Source organism: Manis pentadactyla, chromosome 14, assembly GCF_030020395.1.
Source record: "Manis pentadactyla isolate mManPen7 chromosome 14, mManPen7.hap1, whole genome shotgun sequence".
NCBI lineage: Eukaryota > Metazoa > Chordata > Mammalia > Pholidota > Manidae > Manis > Manis pentadactyla.
Window position 1 is genome coordinate 52025093 of NC_080032.1, and position 22644 is coordinate 52047736.

The 22644-nt window shown below is 37.7% G+C and overlaps 1 protein-coding gene across 7 annotated transcripts in view; it reads left to right on the forward strand.

The window, feature by feature from the left end:
- ANKRD28 (ankyrin repeat domain 28) overlaps nucleotides 1-22644 on the forward strand; it is a 223431-nt gene that overhangs the window by 165345 nt on the left and 35442 nt on the right. For all 7 annotated transcript variants that reach the window (XM_036901013.2, XM_036901012.2, XM_036901016.2 and 4 more), the window contains 5 exons: nucleotides 7244-7444; nucleotides 8758-8845; nucleotides 13901-14043; nucleotides 16813-17025; nucleotides 22411-22489. In XM_036901013.2, the coding sequence (XP_036756908.1) occupies nucleotides 7244-7444; nucleotides 8758-8845; nucleotides 13901-14043; nucleotides 16813-17025; nucleotides 22411-22489 (724 nt within the window). The remainder of the gene's footprint in view (nucleotides 1-7243; nucleotides 7445-8757; nucleotides 8846-13900; nucleotides 14044-16812; nucleotides 17026-22410; nucleotides 22490-22644) is intronic.

The window sequence follows — 22644 nt, forward strand, 5'->3', positions numbered from 1 at the left end:
CCTGTATCCATCTATCATAGTGGGAGTCCCAGGGAACTGCTCAAGGTTACCATGAATCAGTGAACATTCAGCCCGTGTCCACCAGGGCCAGGACACGTTGTATGTTCACTGAGGACCAACTGATAGCTATTTGAACATGTGGCCTCCGGTCTCCCCCTGGTCCCTCAGGGCAGATACCTTGACCTTCCCCTCAGTCAAACCATGTTCCCCAATCATCTTCCTGTGTGGGCTCAAGTGAGGTTGGCTCGCTTTCCAGCAGGAAGTCTTGCAAACACACAGGCCAGACTTTTGGCTCTGTCTCTGACCTCTCCTTCTTTGGTCTTAATGACTGGAACTGCTGCTCTGGTTTCAGCTATTACCATAGCTCTAGTAACATCCTATTTGACTTCCCATCTAATTTCCTTCCATCTGCTCCTACCCATATTAAATCAACCCACATCTGGGTCCTCGTAACCTTCATGGGGCCCTTTAAATTCTTCTTGTGAGTAGCAGACCTTATTTCTTTCTGTGTTCTCATTGCTTCAGCCTCTCCTAAGTCTGCTACTGTATGTGTCACCTCGCTTATGGGATGCCCTAAGTGAGGCGAAAGAATGGCCCCTAGAGACCCAAAGAGGGATGTGGGAGCCATTTGAAGCACAATATTTCTCATCCCAGTAGTGAAAATCTCTTCCTCTGGGCCATAATTCCCTGGACTATAGATGGCACTTCTTATGCCTAGCTCTTCTAACACCTGTTGGAGCTCAGCATACATCTGCCATCTAACTGGAGAGGATGGCAGATCACCCTGATTGGGCCACACAGCACGAAGTGCAGCCATAAGCCAGTCGAGGAGGGAGTGACTCCCTGGGGTCTGATGTGCATTTTGTAATCACTGCCTCAAGCCGGGCTGCACTGTCAGGGAAGCCAGCTTTCCCATCTCTGATCCCAACAAAACAATTCCATCCACCCCTAAGTCCCACAGACGCAGGAGCCAAGCTGATATTGACTCTGAGGGCTTCTGCCTAAACTGAGAGCCCAAATCCACCAGCTCAGCCTGAGTATAGGGGCAGAGCATAGAGTGCTCCATGACCTGGGGAGGGGGCTGCTCTTCTCCTTGGGGAACTTTCAGCTGTTGGGTCTTTATTTTCTTCACAACCACTGGGCATGCTTTCAGTGCCTCCAGCACCATCCCTTCATCCTTCCCCAGCTCCTCCATTTCCGGGGCTGATGGCACCTTTCTTTCCCCTTCCCTGAGTGCCTCTTCTGCTACAACCTTTACCTCTTCTACCATGCCACGCAGCAATGCTAACTCAGTCTTCAGCAGCTCTGTTCGCTTCAGAGCAAGTTCGCTATGGATTCAATGTGACCAAAGAAAATGACAGCACCTCAGTGCTTCGCAGGTGGTGTTCTCGTGCCACCTCCACCTGTGCTTCCCTCAGGAGTTCGTCTTTTTCTTTTATGGCCTTTTCCTCCTTCATAGCACCTGGCAGTGATGCCATCTAATTCCGTAAGGAATCTTTTCCCTCTCCAACGGCACCTTGCTGCTGGCGTTCTCGTGCTGCCTCCTCTTGCATCAATGCCATTTCCTTCTTCAGGGAATCCACAGAATTTTGCAGCTTGCATTCTCTTGCTGCCATTTCTTGAGTGTTTTTCAGGAGCAAGTCCTTCTCTTCTGTAGACTTTTTAATACTGTGAGAAGCAGCCAACCCACAGTCCCTGCTGCCTCACAGGGGCACTCTGTCTCTCAAAAGACCTACTTATTATACCAAGGGCTATCCGTACAGCCTCAGGTATCACCTCCACTTGCCTCCAGTCCTGGGGTGGTGCCCAGTCCTCTAGGAGGCAAGCCACCTCAGACCACATCCCCACTGGGGGACAATCCACTGTCTCCCCATTTACAGGGGCAACCTGCTAAGCACCCCGCTCATAAGGGTAGCCTGTCTTTTTCCTTGGTCAACAATGAACCCTGCCGACTACGCGAATTGTCTTGCCAATGGGTTTCAGCCCTGAGCAAGTTTGCTATGGATTCAATGTGACCAAAGAAAATGACAGCAAATGTTCTTTGGGGTGAAAGGGTTTATTACCCAGCTTGTTCTCCCAGCAGTAGGTTGAGCACTAGCATCTCTACCTCCACCCAGAGCACTGGGCTGAGCTCTCTATATAGTACGATAATAGCTTATTGCCTAAAGATGTGGAAGCGGTAGCCTAGCAACAGGCCAGTTACATCATCAGGTGGTTTAAGTTCAGTGAGGATCCTGGCCATAGCAACCCCAACTTCCCCACATCTGTCATTTTAAATCAAAAGTTAGAGATGATTAAAAGCTTAGTAAGGAAAGTAGGTCAAAGGCAGAGATAGTCCAAAAGGTAGGCCTCTTATGCCAGACAGTTAGCCAGGCTTTGAATGCAAAGAAACAGCGCTTGAAGAAATTTAACAAATACATGAATGCCCCATGAACACATGAAATGATAAATCAGAATATCCTAATTATGGATATGGGGAGAGTTTTAGTGGCCTAGGTCAAACCAGCCACAACATTACCTTAAGACAAAACATAATCCACAGCAAAATCCTAACTCTCTTCAATTCTTTGAAGGCTGAGAGAGGGGAAGAAGATACAGAAGAATAATCTGAAGCTAGCAGAGGGATTCATAAGGTTTAAGGAAAAAGCTGTGTTCATAACAGAAAAGTGCAGGTGAAGCAACAAGTACTTGTGTAGAAGCTGCAGCAATTTACACAGAAGATCAGCTAAGGTAACGCATGAAGGTGGCTACACTCAGCAACAGATTTTCAGTGTTATGGAATAGCCTTCTGTTCGAAGAAGATGCCATCTAGGACTTTCATAGCTAAAGAGAAGTCAGTGCCTGGCTTGAAAGCTTCAAAGGACAGCTGACTTTCTTGTTAGCAGCTAATGCAGGTGGGGACTTTAAGTTGAATCCAGTGCTCATTGCCCATTCTGAAAATCCTAGGGCCCTTAAGAATTATGCTTAATTCTCCTCTGCCTGTGCTCTATAAATGAAACAACAAAGTCTGGATGACAGCACATCTGTTTACAACATGATTTACTGAATATTTTAAGCCCCACTGTGCAGAAAAAGGATTCCTTTCACAATATTCCTGCTTGTTGACAATGCAGCTGGTCACCCAAGAGCTCTGATGGAGATGCACAAGATTCATGTTGTTTTCATGCCCATCACAACATCCATCCTGCAGCCCAGGAATCAAGGAGTCATTTTGACTTACAAGTCTTAGTATTGCAGAAATACATTTCGTAAGGCTGCAGCTACCACAGATTGTAATTCCTCTGATGGATCTGGGCAAAGTAAATAGGAAACCTTTTGGAAAGGACTTACCATTTCTAGGTGACATTAAGAACATGGGTGATTCATGGCCAGAGGTTAAAATATCAACAAGAGTTTGGAATCATCTGATTCCAGCTCACATGGAGAACATTGAGAAGTTCAAGCCTTCCAAAGAAGTAACTACAGGTGTGGTAGAAATAGCAAGAGAACTAGAATTAGAGTGGAACCTGAACAGGGAACTGAATTGCTGTATCTCATGATGAAACTTTAATGGATGAGGAGTTGCTTCTTAACAGATAAGCAAAGAAAGTGGTTTCTTGAGATGGAATCTGCTCCGAATGAAGATTGTGGAAATGACAACAAAGGATTTGAATATTACATAAACTTAGGTAGCAAAGCAGCAGCAGGGTTTGTGAGGATTGACTCCAATTTTGAAAGAGTTGCACTGTCAGTAAAATGCTATCAAACAACACCATATGCTATAGAGAAATTGTTCATGAAAGGAAGAGTCATTTCATGTGGCAAACTTCTTTCTTGTTTTAAGAAACTGCTACAACCACCCAACCTTCAGCAACCACCATCCTGATGAATCAGCAGCCATCCACAATGAGACAAGGCCCTCCTCCAGCAAAAGATTGACTCCCTGAAAGCTCAGATGATGGTCAGCATTTTTTAGCAATAAAGTATTTTGAATTAAGGTAAATTTTTTTTTTAGACATAATGCTGTTATACACTTAATAGACTACAGTGTAGTGTAAATATAATTTTTATATGCACTGGGAAAGCAAAAATTTTATTTGACTTGCTGTATTGTGATACTCACTTTTTTGCAGCATCTGAAACCAAACCTACAGTACGTCTGAGGTAGACCTGTGTCTCCTGCCTGGAAGGAGGGATGCAATAGTGGGTGCACTTAAGCACACATCTTAACTTGGACCAGGACCCTGGTGTACTTTAGCTGATGAACTATGGAACTTGGATTGGAGAACTGGCTTCAGAGATCACTTGTAGCTGTGTGATCTTGGGCAAATCTGGGGTTATGCAAAACCAAGACATATTTACCAAAATATTTTTAACTGTGAATTCCATGTAATATTAAGTTTGTGATTAGTCTTCTTGTAAAGAAGTTTTGTTAAATAAAAGCAATTAAGAAAGATAAACATTATCATCATTGGAACCTAGTCAGTCATACCTATTCATTTTTTGGTATGATTGTTGGGAAGATGACTGTTAAAATTAGTGGAGTTTTATACCTAGGAATAAACCTAATGAAGGAAGTGAAAGACCTATACTCTGAAAACTATAAGACACTCATGAGAGAAATTTAAAAAGATACCAATAAATGGAAACATCCCATGCTCATGGATAGGAAGAATTAATATTGTCAAAATGGCCATCTTGCATAAAGCAGTCTACAGATTCAATGCAATCCCTATCAAAATACCAACAGCATTCTTCAATGAACTAGAGCAAACAGTTCTAAAGTTCATATGGAACCACAAAAGACCCCGAATAGCCAAAGCAATCCTGAGTAGGAAGAATAAAGGGCAGGGGGTTAGGCTCCCCAACTTCAAGCTCTACTATAAAGCCACAGTAATCCAGACAATTTGGTACTGGCACAAGAACAGACCCATAGACCAATGGAACAGACTAGAGAGCCCAGTTATAAACACAAGCATATATAGTCAAGTAATATATGATAAAGGAGCCATGGATATACAATGGGGAAATGACAGCCTCCTCAGCAACTGGTGTTGGCAAAACTGGATAGCTACATGCAAGAGGATTATTGTCTAACCCCATACACAAAAGTAAACTCAAAATGGGTCAAAGACCTGAATACAAGTCATGAAACCATAAAACTCTTAGAAGAAAATGTAGGCAAAAATCTCTTGACTATAAACATGAGCAACTTTTTCCTGAATGCATCTCCTCAGGCAAGGGAAACAAAATAAAAAATGAACAACTGGGACTACATCATGCTAAAAAGCTTCTGTACAACAAAGGACACCATCAGCAGAACAAAAAGGCATCCTACAGTATGGGAGAATATATTTGTAAATGACGATTAGCACACATAATGTGGGGGGGAGGGCTCGGGGAAGGATATATGTAGCACAGAGAAGACAAGTAGTGACTCAACAGCATCTTACTAAGCTGATGGACAGTGACTGTAATGGGGTATATGGTGGGGACTTGATAATAGGGGGAATCTAGTAACCAGAATGTTGCTCATGTGATTGTATATTAATGATATCAAAAAAATTAGTGGAGTTTTGCCAAATTAAATCATCAAAAAGAACTGTGTATTTGGAGAGACCAAAAATTCTTTAGGAAAATAATTCAGGTTAAAGGAAGATTGCAGGTTCCACTCAGAGACTTGACTACTGATTTTTAAAGACTGCATACTTAGCCTGAACTTCAGGGCAGTTTGTAGGTTAGAATGTAGTAAGTTTCTTAAGTCTGTTTTCTGCCTAAAACTTACTGGGCCATGTAGTATTTTTACTCTTTTTCAGTATTATGGGAAACAGCTATAAAATCTGACCATCTTCTGTGAACTGTGAGGATCATTTTTCTTTTGAAAATAGAACCAACTAACAATTAGCAAAACTGCTGGAAAACCTAGTCAGGACTATCAATTTCACCAGTGTTCTTTTGGTTATTTCCATTACGTCCTGAGGGCAACAGAGAGCTGTACTTTATTCCGTTAATAGAAAACATAACCACAGAAAGATATGTAGAAAGCAGAATTTGAGGTAGCTTTTGGTTTATGTTTTTGAGATACCAGGAAATGATTGTAATAACTATTTTCTCCCTTCTCCCAAGGACATACATAGCATAACTGGGTAAAACTGTAGGGTCATAAGGTAGGTCTCCATACATATCTTTGATTAGCTGGCCGATTTCCTTAGGTTGATAGATTACTGGGCATATCTCCAGTCTTTCACCCATCCTGTTCAATACTTGTGCTGTTTTCCATGTTTCAGACAATTCTGATTACTTTTTATTTGAAAAGCTTAAGAAGCTAGTTGTGAATCATAGATAATAGTATTTTGTTTAGTCTTCCTTGCTACTTCGTGTATTTATAGTTGCACTTTCAAACACTTTATGTACATCAGGCTTTTTACTTTAGAGGACACCTTAGAGCGGTGAACAGAGGGTATTTCCTCTCTTTACAGATAAGAAAATTGAGGGTCAGTTTTACTAGACTTAAATACTTACACCTTGACAAAACTGAAAGGATTCTGTTCTGGTTCGGATCCTTTTCACAGGTAGTTTGTCATTTCTCCACCAAAGGTAGGAGTGCCAGTAAAAGGGAAAACTTTTTGCTAAGTTTAGTTTTGAGTGTATTGCTTAAAGTTGATGGCATACTTGATTCTTTAGGCTCTTGTAATGAGTCCAATTTGTAGATGTATTGTGAAGTTTTCCTTGTGCAGTTAAACTTCCCTGTTAAAATCAACTTTCCCAAAGCATCACTGCAGAGATTTTGTATCCACCCCCTCCTTCTTCACTCTCTAACTGGAGCCTAATGATTGTTCATTTTATAAAATACAGCATGTATAATACTTTGGGAAATACTGTGTTTTATGTTTTTATATGTTTAATAGCAAAGTGATAAATCTAACTTCTTAAAACTGTTGAAAGTATGAATTATGTTTCACACCATCTGGAAAAAAAATGTTTTTGAAGAATGTCAGTATTTCTTCTTGCACATTTTGATAGAGATTATTAAGCTTTTCATTGGAGGATAGAAAAGGGGAATATTTTATCTTGGTGCATCTTATAATGGCTGAGTACTGCCCTTGTTCATAATATTTTGTTTCCTTGGGTATATTCCTACTTGTTTATAGCAGGTTCTAGGAGAACTGTTATTATTTTCTCAGGAAATACTGTTTCCTTCATATATGTAAAATTTCTAAATCTGTTAACTCATTTGTCTTTTATAACTTCTTACATGTTTTAGGAAGCAGTTCAGGTACTTTTGAAGCATTCTGCAGATGTTAATGCTCGAGACAAAAACTGGCAAACCCCTTTACACATAGCTGCTGCTAATAAAGCTGTAAAGTGCGCTGAAGCTTTGGTGCCTCTTCTGAGTAATGTAAACGTGTCCGATCGAGCAGGGAGAACTGCATTACATCATGCCGCTTTCAGTGGACATGGTGAGGTAGGTGGTATTCAACTAAACAGTGATTCTCTCCTTCTGTCCTACCACCCCTTGTCCCCCAATATCCATGAACTTGCCTTCTTTAGCCATTCATCAGTCTGTGGCAAAAGCAAACAAAAATTTCTGTCTTACTGATTTTTGTCTAATTGTACCTTAGCAAACCCTCAGACTTCTTTTCATGATATTTCACGATAGAATTTTCTCAAATTTAGAAGTGTATTTATCAGATACAGCCCATGCATCTGAATTTCATAGTCAACCTGGGGAGACAAGGGAGAACACTGCCAGCTAGGCACAATGTAAAAAGTATGTTCTGTCACTGTGGAGAAAATAGTCTAGGAAGACAACAGTTTCATTGTGTTGCCAGGAAGGTAGTAGCAATGGAAGGCTGAGTTTAAAAATATCTTCTTATAGTTTATTATCAACATTTAGTCAGGAATTCTTCAGCGACAGACCATTGAAAGAAAACAGTTTAAGAAAATTACTATTTAGTTCCCTTACACACAAGCATTGCCTAATGTTAGGAGTTGTCGTACAAAGAGTGGGGTTTATGTGTACATAGAAGACTCGGAAAGAAGGAACCATAGTTAGAAGAACCTTTGAGGCCAGCTTATCCACTCCATTTTTGTTGGAGACACAGAAACTCAGAGGTAAGGTGACGTTCCCAGGGTCCCGTGGCTGTGAGCCAGTGGCTGCCGTGCAGTTCTCACTGTGCTCTGCTCTGCAGTATAAAGAATCTATGCCTCCACTGCAGCTACAGTCACAAGATGTGTCCCTTTTTGAAATCTGAAATGCTCTTTCCAGTGGGAAACTGTTATAAATATGGTTAGACATAATAGAAATGTTCTTGGTGCGTTAGGAGGTAAGTTGGCTGTGCAGTGACCACTAGGTCCTAATGATATAATGGATAGGACATTTGTGTTTGAATTAAATTTAAGACATTTTTGGGAAGAAAAGTAGTTTGCATTTTAATAACACTTTGGGTTATAAAAAGGAATAAAACCTGTTGTTAAATATTTTACCTTTAAGCTTTTCAGATTTGTACTTTGTTCATAAAATACCAGGACATTAAGTTGTATCTTTAAAAGATACTGATGCCTGACTTTAGCAACACCCACAGTGAACCCTTTTTTCATATTGTTCCTGTGACTTACTAAATTGTGTTAAAGGGTCTTCAGTATTTAGCCTAACTCCTTCCTTTCTACAAATGCAGAAACTCAGTGTCAGAGAAATTGAGACAAGTAGTCATCACAAGTCATATTCTTAAACAGTTCTACTTCTGAATTTTGATGAAATTGTGGGTTTTTTTCCAGATGGTAAAGTTACTCTTGTCTAGAGGTGCCAATATTAATGCTTTTGATAAAAAAGATAGACGTGCTATCCACTGGGCAGCATATATGGGTATGTATTCTTTAAATTTATTTTTTGACATTATATATTTAGGAAAAGTTGTGCATTTTAGTTCCTGCATTTGGTATGACATCTGTCTGTCAGGATAGTGAGAAGTTACATGCCATATCTGAGCTTGCTGCTCAAGTGGAACCAGCTTGGTAGTGGGGGCTGTTCACCAGAACAGGAGTGGATTGGGTCTAGTTCTCCTAAAAGCTGTTTGAACTTAATTCCATTCACCTTTAAAGAGATAGACATCCTATACACAAGCCTGGGATACATGATTTACAGTGGTGTTTACTAAAAGCGTGTTCTCATGCCCATCCTTGTGTTTATGGGAATGTTAAAGTAGAAGTTACGAAGATGCATTAAGAAGCCTATATTATTTTGGGCCAATCAGTGGGTTAAATAAGCATCATTGTGTTTGATTTCTACAACAGCAATTTCACAGAAAGAAACTGAGGCTTAGAGTATAGGCTTTTCCACTGTGACACAGTAAATGTGTTGAAAACCTTTGGTCCTGCAAAATTGCACTGTAAAGCTAACAGGGTCATGGGGAAATGCTCCCGGCCCTCCCACCCACCCACTCCGGGCCCGTGCAGCCTGTGACCAAGGCACCAAGAAACACAGCAGCTGTTGCTCGAGGTGACCAGATGGCTGGGAGTGAGCAGATCAGCCTACCTCAGACTACTGACATAGTGCACAGAAATACAGAGCAGAAGTGTGACTTGCTGGTGCTAAGGCCATGCAGGTGGAAGTAGATCTCTAAGCATGGAGGAAGTACAGTCTGCACAATCCTTGCAAATCCCACAAGGCTGGGACTGTACCTCTGGGGAGGAAGCCGTGGATTCAGGCATTCGTTTTTCCAGTTTCTTTAAACAAATAATTCATTCCTTTGCAGCCATAGAGCTCAAGGATTTATCTCTTCCTGCCAAAAGTCATAATTTTGCTTCTGCTATTTTGACTCCTCTGGCTTAGGAAAAATCACATAAGGAGGGACATAACTTCTGCAATACTGGTTTCATTCTCTGATTGACTATTCATACTGCCCAGCTACAGAGACATCTGCAAGCCATCCTTCCTATAGGCACAGTTTATCCTCATTACTTTTCCTGCTCTTGGTTTTGTCTTTTCCTAGCTCCCATTTAAAAGATTAAAAGAAGATTTGATGGGAGATTATTAATTGTAAAAACTATATAAAAACTATGAAACAGGAAACTCAAACCAGTTATCGATAACCTCAAGGTCCAGAAAAATCCTTTGCCTATAGTAGAAATAACAAAAAGCAGTGGAATCCATATAACCTTTAATGGGTGTAAAGGAAGATAAAAAATGAAGGTTCCTGAAGGTTAACATCCTTGTCAAATATCCCCATTTTGAAAGAGGAAAGCTAAAAATCTTGGGCTTTTGGTGTTTACCTCACACCAAAGATTTGTCCCTGTATTTATATCATGGGGAATTTTCTCCTGTTAATTGAAGGTAAAACATCCAGAAGCAAGTCCCCTGGGCACCCCAGAATCCCTCCTCACAGCCTATAGATTTCCAAAGTTTAAGTCTTGGGGACTTTTCTGAACATTCTGCTATAGTTTATTCTTCCAGACAGTTTAGGAACAACTAATCTGCATGATTCAAAACTCTACACCATATACTTAAGGGCTTACATTAAGCAGAGTTTTTCAGACCTTTTACCTCCAAAGATTTATTTTAGACTTGGCTAAATAGCTGTTCTCATGAAATTGAAGGCCAGCAGATTTTGTGACTTGCATATAATTGGGATCCCAGAAAAGCTGGGTGTGTATATCTCAGGGCCCTCTGATGGCTTGTTTTCCTTGATCCACTAGAAGTCACTTTTCAGGCCAATTGTAGATTGAAAAGATACTGTGTATTTCTTGGACCTTATGACCATTTAGTTTTTGATCATAAACATTCAGAGATTCGTAATTCTCTCCCTTTCTCTTTAAGTTTGAGAAAAGAGGAGTATTGACACATAGCTTCTAAAACTGTTCAGCTTTTCTAGGCATTTGGGATTAAAGAGAGCTAAACATGGAAAGTAGGGAGCTGTTGACTAGTCTAATAGCCATGCCTGAAGTCCAGGTCATTGTCACCTCTAGTTATATCCAGAGAATCTCTCGGTGTTAGTGTAAGAGACTAGGATCACATGTAGTCATCTTAAAACTTATTTCTCACAGGCTTCCTTATGTTCCCTGGCCTTCTGTCCTCTGGTTGAGGCTCCCCTTACTTTTCTGGTACGCTGTACCTCCTATCCTTATGCTGTTACTGAATTCTCCTGTCAGTGTTCCCCAGGGCCACCTGTATCTCCAAATGAATTGATCATTTCCCTCTTCCTACTCCATGTTTGCTCCAACCATGACCTATACTAAGATCCCTTTTATACATTCATCTTTTCCGTTGCTTCAGTACTTTTAGCAATATCCAGCTACCTTCTACCTCTTGTTACCTTACTATGATGACTTTGACATAGAAGGTACTAAGTAAATATTAATTACCTTGATTAGCAACTCATTACATTATTTCCTTTTGAAGCACTGCATAATGAGTGGATACCAAATAATATTTTTTCTCCTTCCTTTCCTTTCCGTAAAACTTAAAAATTCTAAACATAGTTCATTTCATTTTTCATACACATTCATGAACCTCCAGATTCATGAAGGATAGTGAGTACATTTATCAAGTTCACATTACATAGATATAATTTTTTTAATGAATTTTGTTGTTGACTACCGAATTATGTATACCATGCATTCTAATGGGTGCCATTTTCTAAAAATACCCCTAGGTGAATTAAATGAAATCTAGTTCCCTTGGTAGCATCATTCTGTAAATCAAGAAGGAAGACCCATACTTGTTCCAGGTAGGGTCCACCAAGCTAGACCAATATAATTTCTCTCACTCTAGAATTTTCTTCCCTTTTTTTCCTTTCAGTCACCCCAAACTTGCTGTGGAAAGGCCCCTTTTTCATGTTTTCAGTGGTCCATTAAAGGAATTTATCCATATTTCTCAAATGTACTTAAGTACTTATCAAAATTTTTTAAATGTAAATTTGTCTATGCATAGCCCCTTTTTAAAATAGACTCTTTTGATATTAGGAACCCAGTGTCATGCTTCTTGGAATCTGTTAGTTTTGTGTGCATAACTAATATGATCTGCATCATTCACTTAGAATGATGTGTTGGTTTTGAATAGCTTTTCCAGTAGGTTTGCATTAAGAGCTGTCTAGTCTTAACAATCAAAAGAACTTAGTTTCTTTTTGCATGTTAGTGAATAATATGCATTTGCCCAGTTAAAAAAGCTGTATTTATCTGTGAGCTTCCTGGGTGTTATAAATTCTAATTTTAACTGCACTACAGTAAGCCCAAGTAACTATCTTTATAGAGCCATAGTCACTGAGTAAATGTAGTGAGGGATCTTTTGTACCAGCTAATACTCTTACTTGGTAGTCACATTTAATTTCAGACCTAATGATTTAATAAGCATTCTTTTGTTTTTTTTCCTAAAAATGTAATAAGATATTTTTCATATTGAGATGGGGAAAAAATAGCTGAACTTATGCACTTTAATTGATAATTTACATATAAGTAACTATCTACTTGATTCTTTATGCATTTTATGGTATCCTAGCTTAATTTTGTCAAGGGAGGGGAGCCTGTGTTTGAAAGCCTCATTTTTATAATTAACTTTATATACTCATTCCCTGTGAAGGGATAGTTATTTTGTTTTGTTTTTGATGGCATCATGAGCAATTTATTTACTGTAACAAATATTTGTTGCGTGCCTTTATTGTATATAACACTGTTCTTGACCTTATGGAATATACCAAGAGGTAGAACATAAGAGCATGTGATATTTTGCCTTTGAAGATACATATTTTGGGAACCAATACATAAAAGTAATTAAAGAGTTAGTTAAATAATGATTGAAGTTTAAGAAACATCACATTATATATGCTTATTAGATTATATTTATAGGTACATGGTGCTTTTGGCTTCTGGCTTCTAGGGAAGAGGTGACTGGGTTGGTAAGAGAAGATAGGAACCGACATGGGTTTTCAGTGATTGCACAGACTGGAAGGAAACATCTAAGGAGAACATTAGCCTGTGAACAAAGGCAGAAGTAGGAAAGATAATAGGAGGAGAAAGCACTTTATAATCTGATATAAAGAGCTAGGAGTACAAAGGAGAAAAGTGGTTCTCTCATCTTCCAGATACATGTCCCTCTTCCTGGCTTCTTTGTGTGGTTCAGTGAGGTCTGAGGCTAGTTCACTAAAGAATTGAAAGCAGCCATCCCTTCTGGGCTAGCGTGTTTAATTGCTCTTGTGAGCCTCTGCAGTCTGTTCCCCCTTCCAGCATAGTGACTGGCCACATTCAAGATGGTGTCAGCTGCATAAGCCTGGGGCCTAGAGTGACTGAGAAGAGCCCTCTTGCCGAGCTATCATAGTGTTAGTGAGAAATTAAACACTAATAATTTAAGCCACTGAGATTGGGGAGTTGTTAACCTTAGCACATACAACCTAGTTTATCCTGATTATGCAAGGGTGAATAGCAGACTAAGTTGGTTAAGGACAACTGATGGAAGTAAAAGGGGAGAAGAGGTTTTTAACTACATGTTCTAAAGACCTAACATTTTTGAAGAAACAAGCTGAAATCATTTTCCAGATTTTCAAGTAGAAGATTCCAGTAAGGCAGAGAAACATAAATTAGTGTCTTACGTTAGACATAAAAAAGCTAACTTCAGAACTTGAGAATGTATTAAAACAACCTTGAAAACAAGATCTACGCAAAAGGATTATAGACTGCCGGGTTATCATTGGATAAAATAATTAAGTATTGTTTTCAATTATTAGTTGCCTCTATCAACATTTATCAAAATGATCCAAAATTTTTATTTCTTCTTCCATCCTCTCTCTAGTTATAATGTGATTTTTGGGTGACTTATCATGCATTATATGATTGATTTGCATTTTACCTTTCTTCGAAGATATTCAGGATTATGTTTCATATTTTCCTTATGCTCATCTGCTTATTTTTTTCTTCATAAACACATTTTCAGGTCACATTGAAGTAGTGAAATTACTTGTGGCACATGGAGCTGAAGTGACATGTAAAGATAAGAAGTCTTACACACCTCTTCATGCAGCAGCCTCCAGCGGGATGATCAGCATAGTCAAGTACCTTCTAGATCTTGGAGTTGATGTGGGTATATAGACTGAGCAGGATAAATGAATAGAGCATTTATATGTTTGTGATCTCATTGTTGGCAGAAGTTTATTTCAAATTTTAAAGATGATTTCATACAATAATACTTATATCTTTTAACTGGATATTTACAGTCCTTTACATAATACAGCATTGATATCTGATTAAGACATGGAAATAGTCAAAGTATATTAAGACATTTTCCAAGGTGAATGATTGACAAAAGATTTTCTTCTCTATCACATTCCAGGCTCTTAGCTCCATTTCAGCTGTGGAAACCAGAATCAGACACACTTGGATTATATTTCCAAAGTGGTTAGGTTATTATTAGTCTTATTTGCCCAATTAGGCTAATAAGTTATTTAAAGTATTCCCTTTAAATGACTGTCACATTATAGTATATTGGCAAGAGCTAGGCAGGAAAACCAGAGGCCTCTTGCCCATCAACTATAAATGTTCCTTACTTACATACATCTGTTTGATTAGGAAGGGTTGCTGCCTTTTCTGAGTGTATTTGATTCCTGAATTGAGACAGCTAAGAATACCTATAACTTTCACAGGTCATCCTTTTAAGCACATGTATTTTATGCCCACTCTTTGTATATTTACTCTTATTTTAAGTACAGTTCTGACAAATTCATCTGGTTCTTCAAAACACAGATTAAAAGCAGCACATTAGAAGGAGAGAGGGTAAGGCTCTGCTACAGGGAGGTAATTTAGGTCAGCTGCAAAAAACAAGCAAGAAAAAGATAGGTGGTAGTCTAGTTGGACAAAGACTACATGGTAGAACTGCAGAGCTGAATAGACTCTTAATTTAAGAATTATATGAAGCACTTTGCCTAATGGCAACAAATAGTTAACATTACAAGTGTGGGGATTGTGAGAAGCTGCAAAAAACCAAACACATTGTTAGCTAGGCTCTTGTAGAATATAAACAGATACAGTTTTATTTCAAGTCAACAGTTCTTATACCTCTGTTTCACCAGAATAACACAGTGCCTGAAAGACCCCTGATCTAGACGGATGAGACTGCCTTGCTTTTGATCACTCTTTCAAGTCGATTCTGGTACAATTCTTAAAACTTACTTCATCGACACTAAAGTATCATTTGTAGACTCTAGTGACACAGTGTTATTTGAAGTAAGTGGTTGGACTTACAGCCATTTAGGAACACATTGCCTCCAGTTGCATGATTTATTAGTTTCCTAGGGCTGCCATAACAAATTACCATAAAGTAACAAATTCAATCTCTCTAAGTTCTGGAGGATCTAAGGGAGTATCTATTCCGTATCTCCTAAATTTTGGTGATGAAATCAAGGTACTTTGACTAAAGTTAAGTGTTACTTTTTCACTTCCTCCAATTTCTGTTACCAGGGATCTCAGAAAAGAAAATGTTAAAGTTGTACTAAGTTGGAGCACAAGGTTAGAAGGCATAGTCTGCACATAAGACTGCTCTTATTTCTGACCCAGCTACATTTTTGGGGGTGGGGTCCTCAAAACCATCTTCAAGTTTGATAATTCACTAGAAGGACTCAAAAATTAACATACTCACAATTGTGGTTTATTACACAGAAAAGATACAAACTGATTGGTCAAAGGAAGAGACACATAGAGCAGAGTCCAGGAGTGTTCTCAGCAAAAAGCTTCCATTGTCTTCTGCCCATGGAGTTAAGACTCCTTACTCTTCAGCATCGATAATAACAATGTACATATAGTATTCCCAACCGGAAGCACTCACTTGAGCTTTGTGTTCAGTTTTTATTGGAGCTCCATTACATAAGCATGATAGTAATAAAAATAGTTTATTACTAGAAATGTTTTTAATAGTTTATTACTAGAAATCAGTTGCCCACAAGGTTGAAGTTCTAAATTCTCTGATGCGAAGGAACCCAAAGCCCCATTTCTGAATCACATGGTTGCTTTATATGGTGTGGTCAGCCCCTACCCTAAGCTGTTGGCTATGGCCAATCCTATTCTGAGATCCAGTGTAGCCAGCTTCCACCCTAAACAAGAACTGTGCTATCAGGTATTTCATAGATGACCTACCAGCAGACACAGGCAAAAAGCAAGATGTCTCTCTGGGCAAAGGTCAAATTATTTAGGCACAAAAGTCTGGTAAACTTTCAAGTATTCACCCATTTTTACTTATTAGAAGTAGAAAAAATTGCATGAATTATTTTCAATATGGAGCTATTTTTTTGGACATATTTATTTTGGTAAAATGTCAACATGTAAGACTGGAAAATATGTAGAGCCCAAGTTTGTTGCAAAAATGTATAGAAAAGGATGCCACTTTTTAAAAAAATACTTGTCTCTACTTCATCACCAACTTTATAATCTTTTGTCACTACAAGTAAAAAGGCTGAAAATATGCACATTATTAAATATATCTCAGAATTTTCAGTTTGTGTTCAATTCTTAGAGTTAATTGTGTAATTGTGCCTTATCTAGTATGTTTTACTTTTTAAAATACATTATTTTAATTTTCATTTTCCTAAAGCATCTCTCTTGGAGTCATTCAATTTTGTCATAAAGTAGACATTGTATATGTGAATTATATTCCCTGAATGTCCAAAATTCATCCAGCCAGATGCTGCTGTTAATGTTCATTATTTTAAGAGAATTTTAGAATTATAAGCCTTGTCTATGTAATTATCCCTGTGTTTCTTTCTTTAATAACTGTTGCAACCACACTGCTAAAATAACTCACAACAATGATAATTATAATTAGCAAGACAACTTTAACACTGACTTTTCTTCCAATAGATGAATGAACCAAATGCCTATGGAAATACACCTCTTCATGTAGCCTGCTATAATGGACAAGATGTTGTAGTGAATGAACTTATAGACTGTGGTGCTAATGTAAATCAAAAGAATGAAAAAGGATTTACTCCTTTGCACTTTGCTGCTGCATCAACACATGGAGCATTGTGTTTAGAGCTTCTAGTAGGCAATGGGGCTGATGTCAATATGAAGGTATGGAACAAAATCAGAATCCGTACTATAGTATGTAAGAGTTCAGTATTTAAAACAATTCAGTAATAAAAAGGATCAAATTACAGATACACACAAGAACACAGATGAATCTTAAAAATATGCTGAGTGAAAGCCTTACACAAGAATACATATACTATTTCCATTTGTGTAAGGTTCCAAAACAGACAAAATTCCATTTATAAGGGGTTCCAGATTTTATAGTTGAGAGGGCAAGGGGAAGTTTCCTCTGGGAGGAAGGATTGATGAGAAAGGGGCATCGTGGAACAGTTTGGGGCTATGGTGATATTCTGTATTTTGACAGGCTTTATGTTCTGTAAATAAGCATTTGTCAGAACTCATGAAGTACTGTGTTTAAGGTTTGCACACTTAATTGCATGTAAATTTTCCTTTAGAAGGCAACAAACCACCGTCAAACCCTAGTTAATAATATGCATACCAAATGTTTAGAGGTAATTACATAATGATGCCTGCAACTAACTTTGAAAGGCATCAAATAATTGGGTGAATGGGTGGAGAGATCAACATGTGATAATGCACATATGGTAAAATGTTGGTACAATCCAGGTGGGATGTAATACGGGTATTCAATGTAATAATCTTGCAACTTTTCTGTTTTGAAATTTTTCACAATGTTAAGAAAAATGAAAGACTAATATCAGTGTGTTGCATATAAGGAATAGTGACTTTTTGGATTTTTGGTCCAAAAATTAGATTGAGTATTTTAATTTTAGAAATATATGAAAACTCTGGAGCCAAAATAAATGTACTTTGACAGTGTAATTGTGTGAAAAAAGCGTATGTAACCAGTTTTGAACATCACTACCTTATAATGTATAAGCATCATTTTAGATTTTTCCAAGATGCTTTCTTTCACTGATTGCTTCTGTACTAATTCATCAGTTCATTCTTGGAGCACTTGTCAGACCATATATTGTGGTATGAAGAAAAGAAAACCACAAACAAAATTGAGCCATTTAGGACTAGTAAAAACATTTAAGCTTAAAATGTGGGTCTCAAAGCCTTAGCTACAAAAGATTGCTTCCTTTTACAGGTGTGATGAGCCGGTGTCTTTCAGACTAGTAGAGAAAGGAGTCCGTTTCCTTACCTCTCAGCTTTAGAGAAGCTTTTGATAATGCCATGACCCACTCTGGCAGCTGTAACAGCAGCAAGTCCATCTATAAGTAGGTCATTGCCCTAAATTGCCCTCTCCCAGCTAAAGGACAAAATTTATACATATCACACCCAAGGAGGAAAAGAGCATGAGGTCTCATAAGAACCTTTACTTACACTTATGGTTAAACTGTCTCTTTTAAGAATATACATTTAAAGCTTTCAGTTCTCAATCAAATCACCTAGTAAATTTTTTTAATAGTTTATTACTAGAAATCTATTGATATTAAGAGTTGAACTACTTATTTTAATTTGAAGAATTCCTGTTGTTTGGATAATCTGGGCCCAGAAAAAACTCCCTTGGGGAGAAAAATTTGTTTTGGTTCCTCAAAGACCTAGCAATATTTTTTAATGAAGATTAGGCTATTTCGAAAATGTTTGAATTCTCTCAACATTCCTCAAAAAAAGGTCACAACAAAATTTTTTAAGTCTGTGACAGACACCTGTTTATGAAAAATGACTGTAATCAAAATCATCTTTTTGTGTTGAATATTAGGTATCATGGAATACAGGAAGCTTACCTATATAGAGTTATTACACATTTTTTAATTATATGGTGCTATCTTCAAGGGGTAAAAATTAGTCTCTCTTACTGAAAGTAGGTTAGAGATTACCAGGAGTTAGCAATTAGTTAACAGGTTTAATGGTTAGTGTTTCCATTTGGGGTAAGATAAAGTTTTAGAAACACAGAGTGGTGTGATGGCTGCACATCACTGTGAATTACACCAGTGTAATTACACCTGTGAACTGAACATTAAAAAAAAAATTAGTCTCTCTTAAGTCTGTATTTTCTTTTGAAATGTAAAAACAGTCCTACAAGAGGCTTCCTTATGATGCTAAATCCACTGGCCCTATTTCAAATTACCTCCTTAATGATTTACAAAATTCAATGGTGGATTTTACATAAGACAAGGGAGTATTTTAGCAAAACAGTTAAGATGTGGTGAAGTAGATTTGAAGGCAACAGCCTATGATATTAGTTTAAAAATAGATTTCATAAAAGTTGCCTTCATCTTGTCTAAGATTGTAAACATCCCACTTATATGCAGATGTCCCCTTATCTTATTGCCAACTTCTACTACAATACATTTCCCATGTTGTTAATGACTTCTCAGGTACCTTCCAGCTCTGAAAGTATATAAAAATTGTTAGTAGCTGTGAGTTTTCAATCAATAAGAATGCATATACATTCAAGAATAGACCTTCATTCCTGACACCTGTTGCCTATATGTGTCAGATCGGTGCCTGTCAATTGTTACTTGACTAAGGAGCTAAGGCTTTAACACTTGCTTTCTATTATAAAAAAATTATGTTTGCTAGCCCTCATGTTCTCCTTGCTTCAGTGTTTCCTCCTACCCAGCTCTCCATTTTGATGTTCTGTCTTTGTTCTAGTTATGGATGATGTCTTGCCAATGGGTTTCAGCCCCGGGCAAGTTTGCTATGGATTCAATGTGACCAAAGAAAATGACAGCAAAATGTTCTTGGGGTGAAAGGGTTATACCCAACTTTATTCTCACGGTGGCAGGTCAGTCACTAAAATCCCGTTCACTCAGAGCGAGTCTGCATGCAGCAGGCCGGTGTCTGCCTCTGGGTCCCTCTGTTTGCACAGTCATCCTCTGGACCTCTCTCTGCACAGTCATCCCACACAGCCGTCCTCTGGGCCTCTGTCCTTGGCGCTGCCACCACTCCAGCCTCTGCTCTGCTCTGCTCTCCTGCAGCCTTGCAGACCTGCCACCATGTTGGGCGCAGAGCACTGGGTGGAGCTCTTTTTATAGAGTCACCAGCCATGTATTGCCCACAGGTGTGCAATGAGCTAGTCAACCACGGCCCAGTGAGAATCCTGGCCACAGAAACTCTCATTTTATCCACAGACGACTAGAAATTGGAATGTGAATTTAGGTTTATAATTATTCAGTTTATAAGTTTTTTAATCAGTTGTCCTACAAAGTACAGCATAGAGGCAAAATGAATGGAGTTTAAAAAGCATTGGAGGGCTGGTTTTTATAACCTTGCCTCACATGAGCCCCACTGCATTGTGTCACTTCCATGCATACTTTTTCCTACTCCACCCTGTTCTTTTTAATAAAAATTTTGGTCACATAAATAAAATACCCAAATACTTGACTTAAAATTTAAATGTAAAAATCACTGGGATATTTGTGGCTTATTTGTTGTGGCTTCTGTCTTTGGTTCCCTGTGAAAGCAAATCTTCAAATTTTGGTGTATCTTTTTATTTATTATTTAAAACTTCTGATTTGTTTGTAAATTATTTAAGGTAACTTAAGAAAAAAATCTACCCATCGACGCTCCCAATTCAGAGAGAAATAAATGTGCCCTTCCCCCTGCTAAAAAGATCTTTTAAGGTGGACTTCTCAGTTGGTTTTCTGAATCTCTTTTTCCTTTGTATATTTAGAATAGTCCTTAATGTCAGTATTTAGAAAGTAAAAATGTTAATCCAGTGCCACTTACCAGTTTATCATAAAGGACAACACCACTTCCTAGCTATGAGACCTGGTCATGTTATTTAACCCCAGAGTCTATAAAATAGGGTTAATTGCATCTATCTCACAGGGTTGTGAGAAAATGACTATATGAAGGGTTTTTCAATGATACCAGGAACATACTTCTTCTCATATATATAAATGTTAGCTATAATTGTATTTCAAATTTCATCTTATGAACTCAAATTTCTATTACAGTTTAGTTTTTGTTTTTATTTTGCTTTTTGTAAGAAGTGACTGTAGGTAAAAGGTTAAAATAAACATTAAAAATTAAAATCAAACAAAAACATTGAAAATCAACATATGTTACATAGGGAACATTTTGAAAAGACTCTGAAAACTGAAATCTCTGTCAAAATGTTTCTGTGCTCTTTGTTTTGTTTTTATTTCCTGGTTGAAAGAATCACAACTGATACATAAATAAAACACCAAATAGAAATAATACTTTATAGCAGACACTGGTGTGTTAGTTACATGGCTGTTTTACAAAGACTGATTAGATTTATTCTGTACAATTCTGAGGCAAAGATGGCATTATATCCATTTTCAGTTGAGGAAGTAAAGTCTCAAGAATTTAGGCAACTTCTGCCAAGTCTTGCTGTGGTAGTGGTAGTGCTGGGATTCGTATTCAAGAGCCTGAGCTTGTTTGCTCACTTGCTTGCTGGTTGTTATTTCCTACTCCTGTGCAAACATTGCCTCCAAAAGATTAAAATTCTTTCAGATAACTTGCTAATTGGATGTTTGAAAAATTACGGAAACAAGTACCTAGATAGGTACTTATGAAATTGGTCTAATGCTCCATTATTATGACTTCGGGGATCTTAAGAAGGTCTACATTATGCAATTTCAGTGTGAACTTAGGACCCTTGTCACATTTCAATTCTGAATATATACACAGAAGATAGGCTGAATTTTGCTAGGGATCAGGAACTGCTGAACAATTTCTTTACTTTCAGGGTCACGTGTGTTCTGGTTAACCCAAAAATTTTAGGGAAGAAAAGACTTTACCTAACTCAAAATATAAAAGGTATCACCTAAGTCAGATGTTGTTTTCTTCATATTTGGAACTTAGTTCAGAATTTCAGAATTTCTATATTAAATACAACATGCACAGCTAGTCTGGTCTGTTATTTTAAGTAATTTGAGAATTTGGCTAATAATATTTTTGTTACAAATAATTATAAACAAGTTAATATATAAAGCTTTTAAAGTGAATTATAGTGGGTGAAGTTAATTCTGACATCACTTTTCCCTGGTGGAGAGAGGGATTCAGCAGTCCTTAGAATGAAAGAACTGTAACAATGTGAAATTTTGAAACATGGGAAGCACATCCTGGCTGTATCACTCCTGATTATGTGACCTTGGTTGAATCATTTAATATCCTTGTGCTTCAATTTCCCCAGCTATGAAATAAAAATCATACTAAGATTATACCATATCTACAACACAGAGCTTTTTGATTAACTATAGGCAGTGAGGTTTTTTTGTATAGTTGTGCTTCATGATGTACATTATAAAAATATCAGTTCATAATTTGGAACAGCTATTTTACCTCTGTAGGCTTCAGTTAAACTTAATGCATGAGTGATAGTTACACAAAATAAAGATGTAAGAGGATAATGAAAATAAAACTAAAGATTATATTTTATGGATATAAAAATAAGTTTAAGTCTCCTATGTTTGATTATTTCAGAGCAAAGATGGGAAAACCCCACTACACATGACTGCCCTCCACGGTAGATTCTCCAGATCACAAACCATTATCCAGAGTGGTAAAAAGTATTTCTATTTGTTTTTTTTCTTAAATGTAGTAAAAAAAACATGCACAAAATGGATGGTATTGAGAAATTGTCATCACAGTCTGAATAATTTTAATATTTGGTTTCTAATCACATGAAAATCAAATAACAAAGAATACAAAATGCAG